Consider the following 15,743-nt stretch of genomic DNA (forward strand, 5'->3'; position numbering starts at 1 on the left):
AACATCTTTTGCAAGGACGAATGGGTCATCTCTGTATGCGGTCTTAGTGAGATCAACAGTAGTGAACCTTCGTTGTCAGTGTTGATTTCCTCGAGCCAAACCCACTGGTAGCAAAAAAGAGCTGCCTTCAATGGACCATAGGCTAGATCCCATATCTCCTCTATGAAACCATAGTATGTCGCCTGCATGTTGCCATTTTCGTCGTGAGCATCAAAACGAACACAATAATTTTGGTATGTGCTCTTTCCATCTTGCTTTTTTGTGTAAAATATGAATCCATTGATCTTATACCCTTGGTACTTAAGATATGTACTCGAAGGTCCCTTGGCTAAGACATCCAGTTGATTACCCAACTTTATTCCAAGCAAGCGACGTCGCAACCAGTTGACAAATTCCTCCTTATGTTTTTTATCTAGCCAAGCCTGTGACATGCTCGGATACAGAGTTTACAGCGACTGCCTGTGCTTGTCAATGTATGACATCACACCCTCGGCTTGTTGGAGAATAGCGAACTATGCCTGTCTGAAAGAAATAGGGTCGTCTACTGTAATAGATTTCTCCCTAATTGTTCCTTTACCACGTAGTCTTTCCTCGTGATGAGATTCTAGAACTCCAACCCTTTTGATGTCTAGATAATATCTACAGAACTCAATGGCCTCCTCCGTTGACCATCTATTGATAGAATATCATCGGCAGTCCTTCGAGGGGTATCCCACGAAGGTAGATTGATCGGCAGAGGAGCGTAAGATCAAGAACAAGAAGGCAACAGAGACACACGAGTTAGATAGGTTTAGGCCATCAGTATGATGTAATACCCTACTCCTATGGTCTGTTGGTTTATATTAGCTATTGTATGATATTGCGTGTCTGCATATGTATGTATCTTGATGTAGTCTGTCCGCTAGAGGACCCCTACCTCTCCTTATATAGTTTGGAGGGGTAGGGTTATAAGGAAAGTATCCTATTTGGTATTATACAATATCTTGATGTGCACGCTGAGCAGCACCATGCACGCCTTGATCTTGTGGGCTGGGCCACCTCTGATGGTGCGGCCTATGTCTTGTCTTGTGGATATCGGGGGCCATACCCCCATAGCTAGTCCCCGAGCCTGACAGTAGGTGACGTAGTCACGTGGTGCCAGGGTTAGAAAGTAGAAGACCAGCCGAGCAGGCAGCCAGTCCTCGGGCATAGCCATGAGATGAGAAAAGCACACATTCACCGGAAGGTGAAGTGTGTCCACTTAGTCCCCAAGCCTGCTGGAAGATGAAGAATGAATCTTATAGCAGGGTCAAAGAAAAAGAAGTCTAAAAGCTTGGGGACATCGTCTGACATGCGCGTATCAAGACCCCAGACGTGCTGCCCAAGATCAGCACCCTAATCCGAACAACAAGGAGCAGCTTGATAGCACACCGATGAGACGTAGCAAGTTCCGAGCACCAAGGAGTCCCCAGCGTAGCTGGCGATGTCTAAGCATCGAGGAGTCCTCGGCGTAGCCGGCGATGTCCGACCACCAAGGGAGTTCCTGGCGTAGCTGGCGATGTCCGAGCATCGAGGAGTCCCCGACGTAGGTGGCGATGTCCGAGCACCGAGGAGTCCTCGATGTAGCTGGCGACGTCCGAGCACCGAGGAGTCCCCGGTATAGTTGGCGATGTCCGAGCACCGAGGAATCCCCGGAGTAGCTAGCGACGTCCGAGCAGCGAGGACTTCCCAATGAAGCTTGCGAGGTTTGAGCACCGAGGAGTCCTCAATGTAGCTGGCGATGTCTGAACACCAGTGTAGCTAGCGACGTCTAAGCACCGAGGAGTACCCAGCGTAGCTAGCGATGTTCAGCGTAGCTGGCGACGTCTGTGCGGTGAAGTGTGCCCACTTAGTCCTCGAGCATGAAGAATCCGAGCACCGAGGAGTAACCGATGTATCTGGCGATGAAGCACAAGAGACGAACAGTCCAGTCAACTGATCAGCAGTGAAGTGAGCATTAAGTACAAGCGACCAGTGAACAGTCCGATCAATTGGTCGGCAACGAAGTCGATGATCTTAGCGGTCCAACCAATTGATCGGTGGTGAAGTCCGAGCACCAGGTGATCTGATCACCTGGACAATGATCCTGCAATACAAATTTGTAGACAGAATATCATCGGCAGTCCTCCGAGAGGTATCCCATGAAGGTAGATTGATCGGCAGAGAAGCGTGAGATTAAGAACAAGAACGCAACAGAGACATAGGAGTTAGATAGGTTTAGGACGTCAGTATGGCGTAATACCCTACTCCTGGGGTCTATTGGTTTATATTAGCTATCGTATGATATTGCGTGTCTGCATATGTATGTATCTTGATATTGTCTATCCACTAGAGGACCCCTACCTCTCCTTATATAGTTTGGAGGGGTAGGGTTACAAGAAAAGTATCCTATTTGGTATTATACAATATCTTATGGTGCACGTCGAGCAGCACCGTGCACGCCTTGATCTTGTGGGCTGGGCCACCTATGATAGTGCGGCCCATGTCTTGTCTTGTGGATATCGGGGGCCATACCCCCATACCATCCTTCAACCATGCCCCCTTCTGGCCTGAATCTGTTCCTAACATAACTCCTGAAAAATTTCATCAATCTTTCGAAATGGAACATCTGATGCAGGTACATTGGGCCAAGGGCTCTAATTTGGTCAACAAGATGAATGAGCAGATGCAATGAGATATCAAAGTAAGTCAGCGAAAAATGCATCTCAAGCCTAACGGAGTTTTGGCTATGTCCCGCTGCAGCTGCTCTAGCGTGGACACATCAATGATCTTTTTTGAGATCGCGTTGAAGAACAAGCAAAGCTTTATGATTGGGGCGCGAACCTTTGGGGGGAGGATACCATGCAGGGCAACAGGGAGCAGCTGAGTCATAATAACATGATAGTCATGGGCCTTCATAGGGCCATAGTTGAACTTGAGTTCTCTCATGTTCACTAGCCTCTTCGGGTTCGCACAGTAGTCTGTCAGGACTTTGAGTTCATTGAAGAAAGAAATAAGAGCACACTTTTCTTCCTTCTTCAATGTCCATGATGCAACCGGAAGTTCGAACTGGCCATTCTCTAGCTCCGTGGGATGCAGCTCCTTCTTGATTCCCAAGTGTTGCATGTCTAGGTGTGTGGCTAGTGAATCCTTCGATGTCTCCCCGGTGTACATCAAGGTGTTAAGAGTGTTAGCGTACACGTTTTTAGTGATGTGCATGGGATCAAGACAGTGGCGTACACTCAAAAATGGCCAGTAAGGTAGTTTCTAGAAAACTGATTTTTTCTTCCAAACGCTCCCATCAGGCACTGCAACTGCATTGTCCCCCTTCCTAAGGACAACCTTCTAGTTTGTTGAGTTCTCGAAGTATCTCAGGACCCGTCTCGATATTTTGGAGCTTAGCATTTCTCAATAGTACCGTTGAAATCTTTTCTGTTCCTACGGTAAGGGTGATCCTTAGGTAGGAACCTACTGGTGTCCCATATAAACTATCTTTGAGTTATTTGGTAGATTTATCCTCATTGGTGTCATCCAAGCACTCGACACATCCAGTATAGCCTTTTGTCTTCTCTCCTGACAATGAATCTTGACCTGGCAGGTCGGTGATTGTAGCGATAAGTACTCCCTTGATCGTGACATGTTCCTTTTTGTACTCGTCCCAAATATCTGGCACACCCTTTTCAAACATCTCACTAATTCATCGATCACTGGTTCCTAGAAACACATCAATGTCATTCCTAGATTGTCTTAGGCCCTTGGATTAGTAGTGTTCATCTGGATGTATGACCGCTTCATATAGACCCTAAGGTGGAAGGTTGTATATATAGAGCGTCACTGGTCAGGTGCTATGATTGCTTCTAACCTGGTCGAAAGGATTCATCCCATCTGTGCTCAAAGCAAACCAAAGGTGCCTTACCTCTCCATCGATGTCCTTAATAGAACATAGTATTGATAGTCCTCGAGTCATGCCCATCGGCGGGGTGCCTCATCATTGTATCTTTCTTACGCTCTTGTCCATGCCAGCGCAATAGTTTGGCTGACTTTGCACATGCAAACAACCTATGCACCCAAGAAGCTATAGGGAAATACCAAACGACTTTTACGGGACCTCCTCTGGTCTTGGTACCCTCATCTGACAGCCCTTCTTTGTACTATGGAGCTTCACACTTAGGGCACTTGTCCAAGTCTTTATATTTTTCTCCACGGCACAATATGCAATCATTGGAACACGTGCGGATTTTTTCAACCTCGAGGCCGATGGGGCAGATCATTTGTTTGGCCAAGTATGTCTTTTCTAGTAACTCATTTTTTTCTAAGAGCATTTTTCTTATTATACCTAACAACTTATTGAAGCCTTTATCGCTCAATCCGTTTGTCGATTTAAACTCTAACAGCATGATGTCGGCTTCCGGTTTGCTCATTGGACTAATTCCTATACAATGGTGTTTTGCCATCTTGACTCGTTTTCTCTAGCTTTCTCAGCCGTCTTTCACTAAGACATTCGGTCTCTACATTATGTAGCAGCTGAGAAATACCATCGTTATCCTTGGTGTCGTCAGCTAGCGTGTTCCTAAGCACATTATTAACTATGGCCATAGGTTCCATATTGACACCGGGTTCCTTGTCAGCATCGTGGATGGCTACGTCAGGCATGTCCACATCATCATTGTTTTCCTGCAGAACATTCACACCAACCTCATCATGCATAGTCCATATCGTATAGTTTGGCATGAACCCCCTGGTAATTAAGTGCAATCGTATAGACTCAATTTAACGAAAGTTCCTATGATTCTTGCAATCTTTGCATGGGCAGAAGACATGGTTCCTATTCTCAGCATGGGCTTTGACATCGGTGATAAACTGGCTGACGCCATGCATGTACCGCTTGTCCATTCGGGACAGATGCATCCACTCTCGATCCATCTCTGCACAAAAAAATACTGAGACAGTAATTACAAAGAACTAATAAGAAATCGAGCATCATGAACAATAATTATAGCTCGAAAGTACTATTTTTGGAAAACATTATTGTACACTAATTATTAGAAAATTGAAATTGATAGCTCCCGGCCCCGTAAATTGAAAATCATAGTAAAAATAATTATTGCGTAATAATGAAGAACATCTATTCTACTCTACTTCTAAGAACTAATTATAGCAGTCACATACTAACAATGATGATCTTGACCACCATAGAATAATTAGCTAGGAATTTAAATGTGTTCATAGACACCAACCGTTTGAATAATAGGATTCATCATAATTTGAGCCTTACACAAATGTCCAATTGAAAAAGTGCTCTCTAGAATGGAGAAAAAGCTAGAATGAGAATCAAGCAATGTAGCCATCAAAACGAAACTAATTAAGCAACAAAATCAAAGGAGTGGATATTTGTTACTAATCTTAAAGCAAAAAGATCAAGCCATTCTTCAAAATGCAAGCATTAGCTTCATGGTGAAGAGCAGCCGCAACAATAGAGGGAAGGGTCCAAACGTGTGCCTCTGTTCTCGGGATGAAAGAGAGGAGGAAGGAGAGGATGGCTGCAACTTTTTTATGTTGTAGGCTTATCACCGTCGCCTTTTGGCTAGAACCGACAGTGATGAAGCCCAATCACTGTCGGCTCTTGGCTTAAACCGACAGTGATGAGTAGCCGCCAAGACACTGCCGGTTCAAGCTACAAACCGACAGTGATGTGGTCATTCACTGCCAGTTTTAACCCAGCCCTAATCATTTTTTTCATTTTCAAGCTCATAACCGGCAGTGAAGGTATATCACTGCCGGTTCTCCGGTTCTCACAAATCCGACAGTGATGATGTCGACAGTGATGTGTAAATCTGGCGTAGTGTTACCGTAGCTCAGATCCGTGCTGTATGTGTCCCCTTCCACGCATCGAGAATACTAGCAGTCCAGGAAATGAACGTCATGTTCGCTTGAACTGCTTATTATGATACAGTATTTTTTTCTCATACCATAACAGTATTATTCGACTTATCAACCGTATTATAGTACAATATTTTTTTATCGTACCAAAACACCATTATTCTGCTTATCGACCGTAGAAACCGCGGAAGTCAGCGACCACGGATACTTTCCCATCAGAAAAAAGAGCACTACGACTACCAGTTCCCTCTCTCCTCCCTCGCTGCCACTGTTTTGTCCGCTCCGAGCTGAGCCAGCCCTTACTGTGCCTGGCTGCCTGCCATGCCTGCCCTGCCCCTCCCCCGGCCGTTCTCTCTCTCCTCTCTTCTGTCCTTTTTCTCTCGTGTCCTAGTAAAGAAAAGACAGTTTGATTGCACAGCTAGCCCACCGCTCATATCATCCGCTTCCCCTCGCCCTTTCTCTCACACACAAACAAACAAGCTTGGATCGAGCGAATTCAGCCGAGCTTCAGAAACCCTTGCAAGCTAGCTAGCAACTTCTCTCAACCCTCGTCTTTCTTCTTCTATATAACCCTAAATTAGTTTGCTTCCTTCGGTTCTTGCGAATTGCCAAGAACGAAAGAGCTTACTCTCCTGTTACAAAGGCTTGGTGAGACCGAGATAGACTAGCAGCTAGAGCTAGCTAGCTAAGCTAGCCATGTGTGACTACTTCCTGCAAAGGATGGAGGGCGACCAGCACCACCAGGCCGGAGACCTCACGGACGTCGTCCGAGCCGGCGGCGCGATGCATCAGGCAGCTATCGCGGAGCTCTCCTCCACGGCCACGGGGTGGCAGCTCCCGGCCGAGCCAGCTGGAGCCGGCCTCTTCCCGCCACCCCAGCCGTCGTCGTCGGATGGCGGCGCCGGGCCGAGCGGCGACGGCTTCGCGGACGCCTTCGCCGGCCTCCCGGACCCGTTCGCCAGCGACTTTCACGCCTCCTCCTCCTCCGGCGGCGGCCCCGGCGCCCCTGCCGACTTCTTCGACTTCGAGGCGCCTGCTGCTGTCGGTGGCGGCGCCAGGAGAGGCGGAGGAGGCGTACTGGTGGATAGCGGCGGAGGCGGAGTAGTGGTGGAGAGGGGGGCGCAGATGCCGGGCGCTGTCGCCCAGAGAGATACTGCCGTACCCGCCGGTGACGATGATGGGCGGCGACACCGTGAAGATCGGCGTGCCGACGATGATGCCCGGGCTGGCGGTTGGGCCGGCCTGTGCGTTCGACGCCATCGCCGGGATGCAGATGCCGTCGCCGCACGGCGGCGGGATCAAGCGCAGGTTCGGCACCACGCGCGATCGCTGCCAGATCTAAGCAGTTCTTGATCATTGTCATTCATGAAGCAAGCCCTTCCTTGATTTCCTTTTCCATGGCGTGTCTGAATTTTGCATCGATTTTCAGCTCGAGATTTGTAGTTCAGGGAAAGCGGTGCTAATCGCTTTTCCTGCTCCCCACCTGCTCTTTTCGTCATTCTGCATCTTCCAAGAAAGCTAAAGAGAGTAAAACATGGACAGCCAATTTTTGGTTCTAACGAATTAAAAATAGCAAGATCAAATTAATGTTCTAGAATCTAGATACGCAAAAAATGGTAGCTAGCTGTTGGTGAAAATCTTCTGAGTAAAGAAATACAACTAGCATCTACTTGGTTGAAAAAAAAAAACAAATACACTAGCTATAGCTAGCTACTAGAATTTCAGCTAAGTTAATTATTATTTATTAGTATTGTGCCAGAGCAACTAGGCCTATTTTCTTGAGCTCAACTTGCTTCCTTGCAAACCCTAGTTTTATCATTTTTCACAAGAGATGCATTTTTTTAGATGATCATTCACGCATATAACAATGTGATTGTTCAAAAATTAAATTGATATTAATCATCTCTGATATGATCTCTGGCACTAGTTGCTTATTGGTGCTTTAATTAATTTGTGTTTGATATGCAGGAAGAACCAGGCAAGGAAGGTGGTCTGCATCCCAGCACCTGCAGCATCCGCAGGAGGAAGGACCACTGGGGAGGTTGTTCCTTCCGATCTCTGGGCTTGGAGGAAGTATGGACAGAAGCCTATCAAAGGATCACCCTATCCAAGGTATTGCGACTACTGACCTCTCTTCTAGTTCATGTATGGACAGAAGCCTATCAAAGGATCACCCTCCCCAGTGGTCCTTCCTCCTGCGGATTCCTATTTTTTCCTACTATATATGTGCATAAATAATTATGGTGTGGTCATGTAATCATAATAATAGGAACATTATATATATATATATATATATATATATATATATATATATATATATATATATTGCTCAATCAAGAGGAGAAGACACGGATTCCTATTTTTTCCTAGTATTCTACTACTTGCTGGTTAGTTGTATAGAAGCTAGCACATGATAAGGTAGCAGCTAGCAGCTGTACTATATAAATTGCAATTGGCAAGAAAGTGCAACATTTAACTGAACTCTATCATGGAATTTCTAAATAACGATTGTGAAGTTCAAGAACTCAGAGCTGTATTTATTACCTTGTCCTCCTTTGAACCATATCATGGAATTTTCAATGTCCACAGCTATACACTTCAAAAAAATATTGAGTTGATTCAATAGGGATATTTCTTATATCATGTCGCCATACAAAAACATCACTAGATGTTAAAAACAGATAAATCAGTGCATAAGAAAAATTGTGAAGTCGCATAAATAAGCCAAGAAAAGTTAAATGAATCGAGCTCCTAAATTTGCTTCGTGCACAGTTGACAATTGTTTTGCATTTCGATTTGGTCCATACAAGGTGGCCTCCCAAGGCCGCCTACTTGTATTTTCCTTCTATGTTAATAGAAATGGCGCACAATCTCGTGCCCGTCGTTCAAAAAGAAGAACAATTAACAATTGTATCACATTTTGTGTGCAAACTTTTCCATGTGTAAAAGTATGTAACCACAGAACTTAAAACTATGTTGATTTTGCACAAAACCTTTCTTATTCAGTGATAATACTTTTCATTGTCAGGCACATCTCACCAACAAATCTATTCAAATTTTCTATAAAAAGATTGTTAGTCTATTATATTTTTGGTTGATCTAGTGTTGGAGCATTATATATGGTTCCTTCACTTCATGATGATTCTTAAGTAGTTTTCTTACTTTGTGACTTTTACATGCATAGAAAGTCTCACAGATGCAAATAAATATCATCGACATCCTGTCAAAATATATTTGTTATAGTCAGAAATATGGTCTACCCAAGCAAAATACGTCAATAACTCTGCAAAAACGTTTTGAGGTTGCTCTAGCTGTTTATATATCTTCTAAAAATTTTATGCTGCCGACATAAGTTAAAAAAATTGTAATTTGACAAGAAAATCTTGGCAAACTATTTGTCCATATATATATGGTACAAAGCTCTAATTTCTTGTGACATAATAAGTTTAAAAAGCAGCAGTGTTATGCTGTGCTCTAACAATTACCTTCATGCAAATTAAAAAAATGCACTACTGGTTGAGTTCTGAAAAAATGTACACTGTCCAGAGGGTACTACAGATGCAGCAGCTCTAAAGGATGCCCAGCGCGGAAGCAGGTGGAGCGCAGCCGGACTGACCCAAGCCTGCTCGTCATCACCTACAACTCGGAGCACAACCATCCTTGGCCGACTCAGCGGAGCGCGCTCGCCGGCTCAACACGCTCTCACCACGCCAAGAACAGCAAGAACAACCCCTCGCACAGCCTGCAGAAGCCAAACCTTAAAGCCGAACCGGAGCATCAGGCGTCGGCGGCAGTCCCTACTAGCTGTGCCACCACCGCGACCGCAGCCACCAGCACCACCACCACAGCGACCATGAGCACCACCAGCAACAGCACTCCTCCGGCGACGATGGCTGTGAAAGAGGAGGCGATGGTGGGGTCGGAAATGGAGAAAGGGATAGACCATGACGCTTCTGTCTTGCTGGATCACGGTGATCTCATGCAGCAGATGTTCAGCCAGAGCTACTACAGGCCGATGATACCGGAGGCCGGCGGTGGCCACCACACCGATGACTTCTTCGCTGACCTCGCAGAGCTGGAGTCGGATCCCATGAGCCTCATCTTCCCTGGTGGTGATCCTAGAAAGGAGAAGGGAATAATGCCCAACAAGAGCTTGGCCGCCGATCCATTATTCAACGTGCTAGATTGGGGTGCCACTAATGTTGTTGCTACTTCTGCAGGGAGTTCATTTGAGCAAGACGAGAGTGGTTGGTGACATTGTTTAGCTTGCATCTATCGGCAAACGCAAGCATGCATATATGATATATGCCCGCAACACATTCGATCTCTAGGACAATAACCATTGCATTATTAATTAAGATGGAAAGAGGTGCTAGAAAAGGATAAGATGAGGGCTTCTTTTGTTTCTGTGTCCCCCTCTTTTAGTAATTTCTTCTTTCGATTTATTTATTTATTCTAGTTGATGTGTTATAATAAATACGAGCAAAAATCGCACTAGAAATTATTTCTTCTTCTCTTCTTCTTCTTCTTCTTCTTCTTCTTCTTCTTCTTCTTCTTCTTCTTCGTTTTTGTGTTATGGGGGCTATTTTTGTTTCTACATCCCGCTCTTTTTTAGTAAGTAATTTCTTCGTTTTATTTACTCTAATTGATGTGTTAGATCATTGCGATTTTGCTGTAAACATTGTCTGCTATTTTAGGAAGCTGACGGGTATAATAATATGGATGGATTGTGCTCATTCGTTAGTTTCTTCAATGTTTACTGTTATCTAATAGAACATGCATTATATTCTATGTGCTCGGAGGAAAGGATATAGAGTACTAGAATCAAAAGAGCATATATAAAGACAAGTCCTTCAAGACGTGATAGAAAGCTGGGGAAGTGCTGGAGAGGGTCCAAGCAAGGATGTGCACATCTGCTGTGAGTTAGGCCTAGGAAGTGCACTGATGTGACCACAAGTGCTGCTGATGCTGGGCTCTTTCTCTCTCTCTCTCTCTCTTTGGGCAGACAGTGTACGTCTGGCTGTGTGTAGAGAGAATCTGAAGAACAAGTGCTGGCTCCCAGCTCCATTGCTTGCACGAGAAGGGGATATGTTGGATCTGCCATGGTACATACTTTTGTCTCCTGCTGCACGACTCGCTGCTGCACTGGAAAAATACATGTTCCTCAGAGCATCTTTGTTTCCTCCCGTGGCCATCACACCCATCCTAAAAAAAACATTACTGCCGTATTGCAAGTATATATACAGAGAACATGCACCAATCCAAGCGCATACAATGTACGACGCGCGTACAATTCATGCAGGGCGGCACGAGAGACAGGTGCGTTGGCCAATCAATCTGGACCATGCAGTGTGCATGCACGATACATACTAGTACGCAGCTATGGCTATGAACATACGTGTAGCATGTGATCTTTATTCCTGGCCGACACGAGTAAAAAAAGAAAAAAGAAACCTTTTCCTATCCGCCCATAGTGCTGCTGCACGAGTGTATAATTGCCATGCAGATACATTTGTATCTTCAACATTTGTATCTCCGACACGAGTGCATGGGGTCGGGGACACCCCGTTTTGAATCCGAGCCCCGCCAATGTTGGTCGCCATTGATGTCGTCGTGTGTTGTTCCGGTGCACGCGTACAATTGCCATGCAGATGCACACCCCTTGCTTGGACCCTCGCATGTCGCTCGAAATAGTTGACTAGACTGATCGTGCGCAAATCTTTATTTCTATCCCCCAACCCCAAGAAGTAAAGAAGCGCGTGTCTCCGGCCGGCCGGCCTGATTCTGTTCGATCTATCTTGCAGTGCATGTGGTGTGGTAGAGCACGCACGCGTGCATGTCCAAGAAGCTCTCGGCAAGAACAGCTAGCGCGTCCAACCTTGGCAGCTTCGATCTCCTCCCGTTCTTGGAGTGCGCGTGCTTACATATGTAGGACGATGCGACATGTCTGCTCCTCGCGTTCTCATTTTAGACAGCTCGATTGCCTACTCTTTTGAGTTAAACGTGATGATCCATTATCGGCATATATATATCGACTGTTGCCCAAGTGTTAATACGTGGAAAACTGTATTAGCAAAAGGTGGGTTGTACCGTTGTACATGCATGCCTTCAATTTTAGGGCATTCCAGGCTAGTCGTCACTCTCTCCGCTGTACAGAATAGATTTTGATTCCTAATTTTTATGTTCTGTAGCTGTTAGTACAATAGTACTTTTATGTTCTGTATTGCTGTCTTTGTTGCCGGTTTGTTGTAAAATTTTTGAGTTTGGAAGGATCCAGCGGGTTTCGGGGATCCACGGGTTTAATTTTAGGGATGGATTTCCATCCGAATCGGTGTTCAGGGCAAATTCAAGTTTTGACTTTGGGTTTCAATTTTGGGTGCATGGAGACTCCACTCGATTCGAACCCGCCCCGTTGCCATCCTTAGGGCCGAGCCCACAGAATAGAAGGCCTAAACCGAATGGGGTATCTTGATTACTTAGAGGACAAGACATAGCAAGGTGTACTTAGAAACTAACTCTATCCTATTATATTTTTTAACAAACTAGGAAATATACCTGTAGACCGATTATGACTCTATTTGTAACCCTACTCCCGAATTATATAAGGAGTCTAGGGTAGAGAGCCCCCTGCTGATCTGTCATCCCATCAGAGACCACATAGATCGAGCTCATCCTAGATAGCTCCACCTATAGACGAATTGTTGTGATCCCCTACTCGCAAGTCACAACCAGCCTCGAGTGCACAGATCACAAGCAATAAAAATCATCATCCACACTTGACATGACATAGGTCCCCTTATTTGAACCAGTATAAATCTTTGTCCCATGTGGTACCCTAATAATCTATTGCCGTGATACATAAAATACCAGTCGTGGGTAAAAAATGAACCTAGCTTTTTCTTAATTTTTGTTTTTTTAACTTGAAATATTTTTTGTAAATACTTTTATTTGTCTCTTTGATTATAATTTTCCTCTCTCTATTTATCTCTACTACATTTATCTGCACGAACTCTATAGCTATTATCGATAGTTTCTTTGACTATCGTCATCTTCGTGTTCTCTTCATTTTTCTACACTTTTGTCCCGTGGTCATGCAATTTTGTACTGAGGTTAAATCAACATGGCTTAGTTTTCTCTTGGTAAGCTTCATTCCTTGATAAAACTACTATCTAAGTATTTTACAAATTGTTCAGCTCCTTGGGCCTCTTAAGAATTTAAATCTTTTATTATCTTTTATCTTCTCTTGTAAATTCATAGTTACATTTTTTTACCTTAAATCGTTATCGATTTATCATAATCCTGCTCATGTCATTGGCACCACTTCTACCTCAAGTAGTCATTAGCCGGCCTCATCATCATACCAACATCCATCAGCACCTCAAACCTTTTGAACCATACTATGTAACCACCACTATAATGCCAGAGTTGCGGTGGTTTTCTGCATGTGACCAACTTCTCAAAGAGAAACCACTTACACAGATTATGCCGGTATCAGAGTATCTCACGCATAAGCATTGGAGAGAATCAATGGTCTAGTTGCATATAATCGGTCTATTCGCTAGTTGGTTTCTGGGCTGATAAGCCCGGTTGGTGCTGGTTTGTTATGAGAGGAAAACACTGTTGGCTGACTGATAAGCCCTGGCTGAAACCAACAAGCGAACAGGCTATCAAAAGCTTGTATGATTTTTGTGATTTTTTAATCCCGGTCTTCGACACGTATTTGACCATTTTCCCTATGTCGACGTCCATAGTGATGCTAAGATTCTTTATTCAGGACCACAAGGATCGAAGAAGCGAGTCGTTAAGCTTAAGGCTAATAAGAGGACACGTTCAGATGGCGATGTGTAGAGCACAGCAGGAGAAAGAGCGGCGAATGGATTGGAAGGGGTTTTATGATTTTTCATGTTCCTGTGCATGAAAGATTTTTATACGTGTGGTGTGTCTCAAATGTTGATGAACGCGAGGAGGGAATAAAAACCATCAGCTCAACTGTATTGCACGTGCTTGTCCATCTGGCCTGCAGCAGCCAGCAGCCTGTCGAGGCAACAAATCGTGGTCGTTCGTAACAGCACTGATAGGTCGCTTTCGCCTTTACGCCCTGCATGCGGTCAGGTCAAAGAAAAGCCGGTGTACAGGAAAGACAGTCATGCGTAGAATGCTTTTCTAGAATATTTTCCTTTCGGCCTGCATGCCCTATCCTTCTGCTTCTGCACTTCTGCTCTCTCTATCAAACTTTGGTCTTCTTCGATCGACTCCTTTTGGGTTCAGTGATGCTCGTAGTCGTAGTCATATGAGCATGCATGTTTGTATGGTAGACGGTGTGTCGTGGTCGAGCATTATGCCTATTTATGCAACATTGGCTAACTAAACACCAGCATTGATGATTGGAAGTTGATGGGTAGTGTAGAATACTTTAAGATAGTACTGTATATTCGTATGCAAATGTATGAGCACTTTGAACTGCTCAAAGATATGCATACTCATAATTCAGCGGCTGATGGGCAGTTCATATGGAATCTCGCCTATTTCGAACGTGGTTAACTAGTAGTATATAGTAGTACACCAATACACCATCCATCCTAAAAAGAATACAATTCTCACTTCTTAAAGAGCCAAACATTTTCAACTTTAACCACCTCTACGTGGAAAAATATTAATATATCAAATAAGTATTATTAGATTATTATGAAATATTTTTTTATATAGAAATTTATTTGAAGACATAAATATTGATAATTTTTTCTATAAATATAAAATAGGTCAACTTAAGAAAGTTTGACCAATCTTAAATCTAGAAACGAATTTTTCTTTTAGAACAGGGGTAGTAATAATTGATTCATAATGGAACCGTCACGCAACCCCCGCTCCCCCGCTCCCCCGCCCCCGCACCCGTACGCCGCCCCCCAGCCCAGATCCGCCGCCGCCGGCCGCGGCCCCCATACGCCGAGCGCGCCTGCGAAATCCCCGCCCTGCGCTCGTCCTCCTCAACCCACTCGCAAGACGTACGATGGTCCCCTGCCACAGATCGAGCTTGCCCCCCCGCGCTCGCCCCCGCCCCCGTACGCCGCCCACCTGCCCAGTTCCACCGCCGCCGGCCGCGGCCACCGAACTGCGGACCCCCCACCCTGCCCTCACCCCAAGCGCAAGGCGTACGGTGGCTCCCGGCCACAGATCGAGTCCGCCCCCCGGCGCTCCCCACCCCAGGCGGCCATCAATTCGGCCACTGTGGAGCCGGATCTCCGGTTCCGCGCGCCCGCGGCTGCGTCGGTCGCCGCTCGCGGCGCGTCCCCTGTTCCCGCGGTCGCCATGGGGCCGGAGCCCCGCCTCGTCGTGACCAGTGCGGCCACCGCCAGTGGGTTCGACACGACGGGAAGCACGTCGGGCAAGCGAGTCAGTTTCACCTCGCCTCTCTGCAACCACCCGATCAGAAGCTATTGCTCCATTGCTGCTACACCTACCAAATCCTGCCTCAGATCCGCTGCTGTGCGGAGTCCAGTGCTCCAGTTCGCCGCGCCTGGCTCTACCGTCACCGAGCGGCGGCAGCTGGCCGGTGGGGCGCATTCAAGCGCGCGCTTCGCGTCACAAGACGAGGACGGATGGTCTTTGGTGCTCCCGAGACGTTGGTGGCGTCTCCCGGAGTTCAAGAGCTTGGAGCATTGAACTCCTTCAACCACTCACATCACATCGGCGCGCCACCTCCACAGAGATGATCTACAGCGGTGTATGAGAGGTAAATGTTTCCGCTGTCTTTCCTCTGGCCACGCTGCGGCGGATTGCAGAGACCCGGTGCGGTGTTTCTCCTGTGGCCGCTGGGGACATAAAAGCTTTATGTGCAAGAGCAGGCACTCATCCTCCAGAAAGCAAGC

The 15,743-nt window shown here is 45.8% G+C and overlaps 2 protein-coding genes across 2 annotated transcripts; both read left to right on the plus strand.

The window, feature by feature from the left end:
* Positions 1–6,325: 6,325 nt before the first annotated feature.
* On the plus strand, positions 6,326–10,386 carry LOC136474620 (probable WRKY transcription factor 14). Its single transcript, XM_066472177.1, is given in 4 exon segments — positions 6,326–7,008; positions 7,010–7,185; positions 7,846–7,989; positions 9,424–10,386. Coding segments are annotated over 4 exon segments (1,464 nt in total). The 5' UTR covers positions 6,326–6,573; the 3' UTR covers positions 10,133–10,386.
* A 4,332-nt stretch (positions 10,387–14,718) lies between these two features.
* Positions 14,719–15,537, plus strand: LOC136470507 (uncharacterized). The gene has a single exon (XM_066468336.1). The coding sequence runs from the start codon at positions 14,719–14,721 to the stop codon at positions 15,535–15,537; it is 819 nt and encodes a 272-aa protein (XP_066324433.1).
* Positions 15,538–15,743: the final 206 nt, after the last annotated feature.

Source organism: Miscanthus floridulus, chromosome 8 (assembly GCF_019320115.1).
Source record: "Miscanthus floridulus cultivar M001 chromosome 8, ASM1932011v1, whole genome shotgun sequence".
NCBI lineage: Eukaryota > Viridiplantae > Streptophyta > Magnoliopsida > Poales > Poaceae > Miscanthus > Miscanthus floridulus.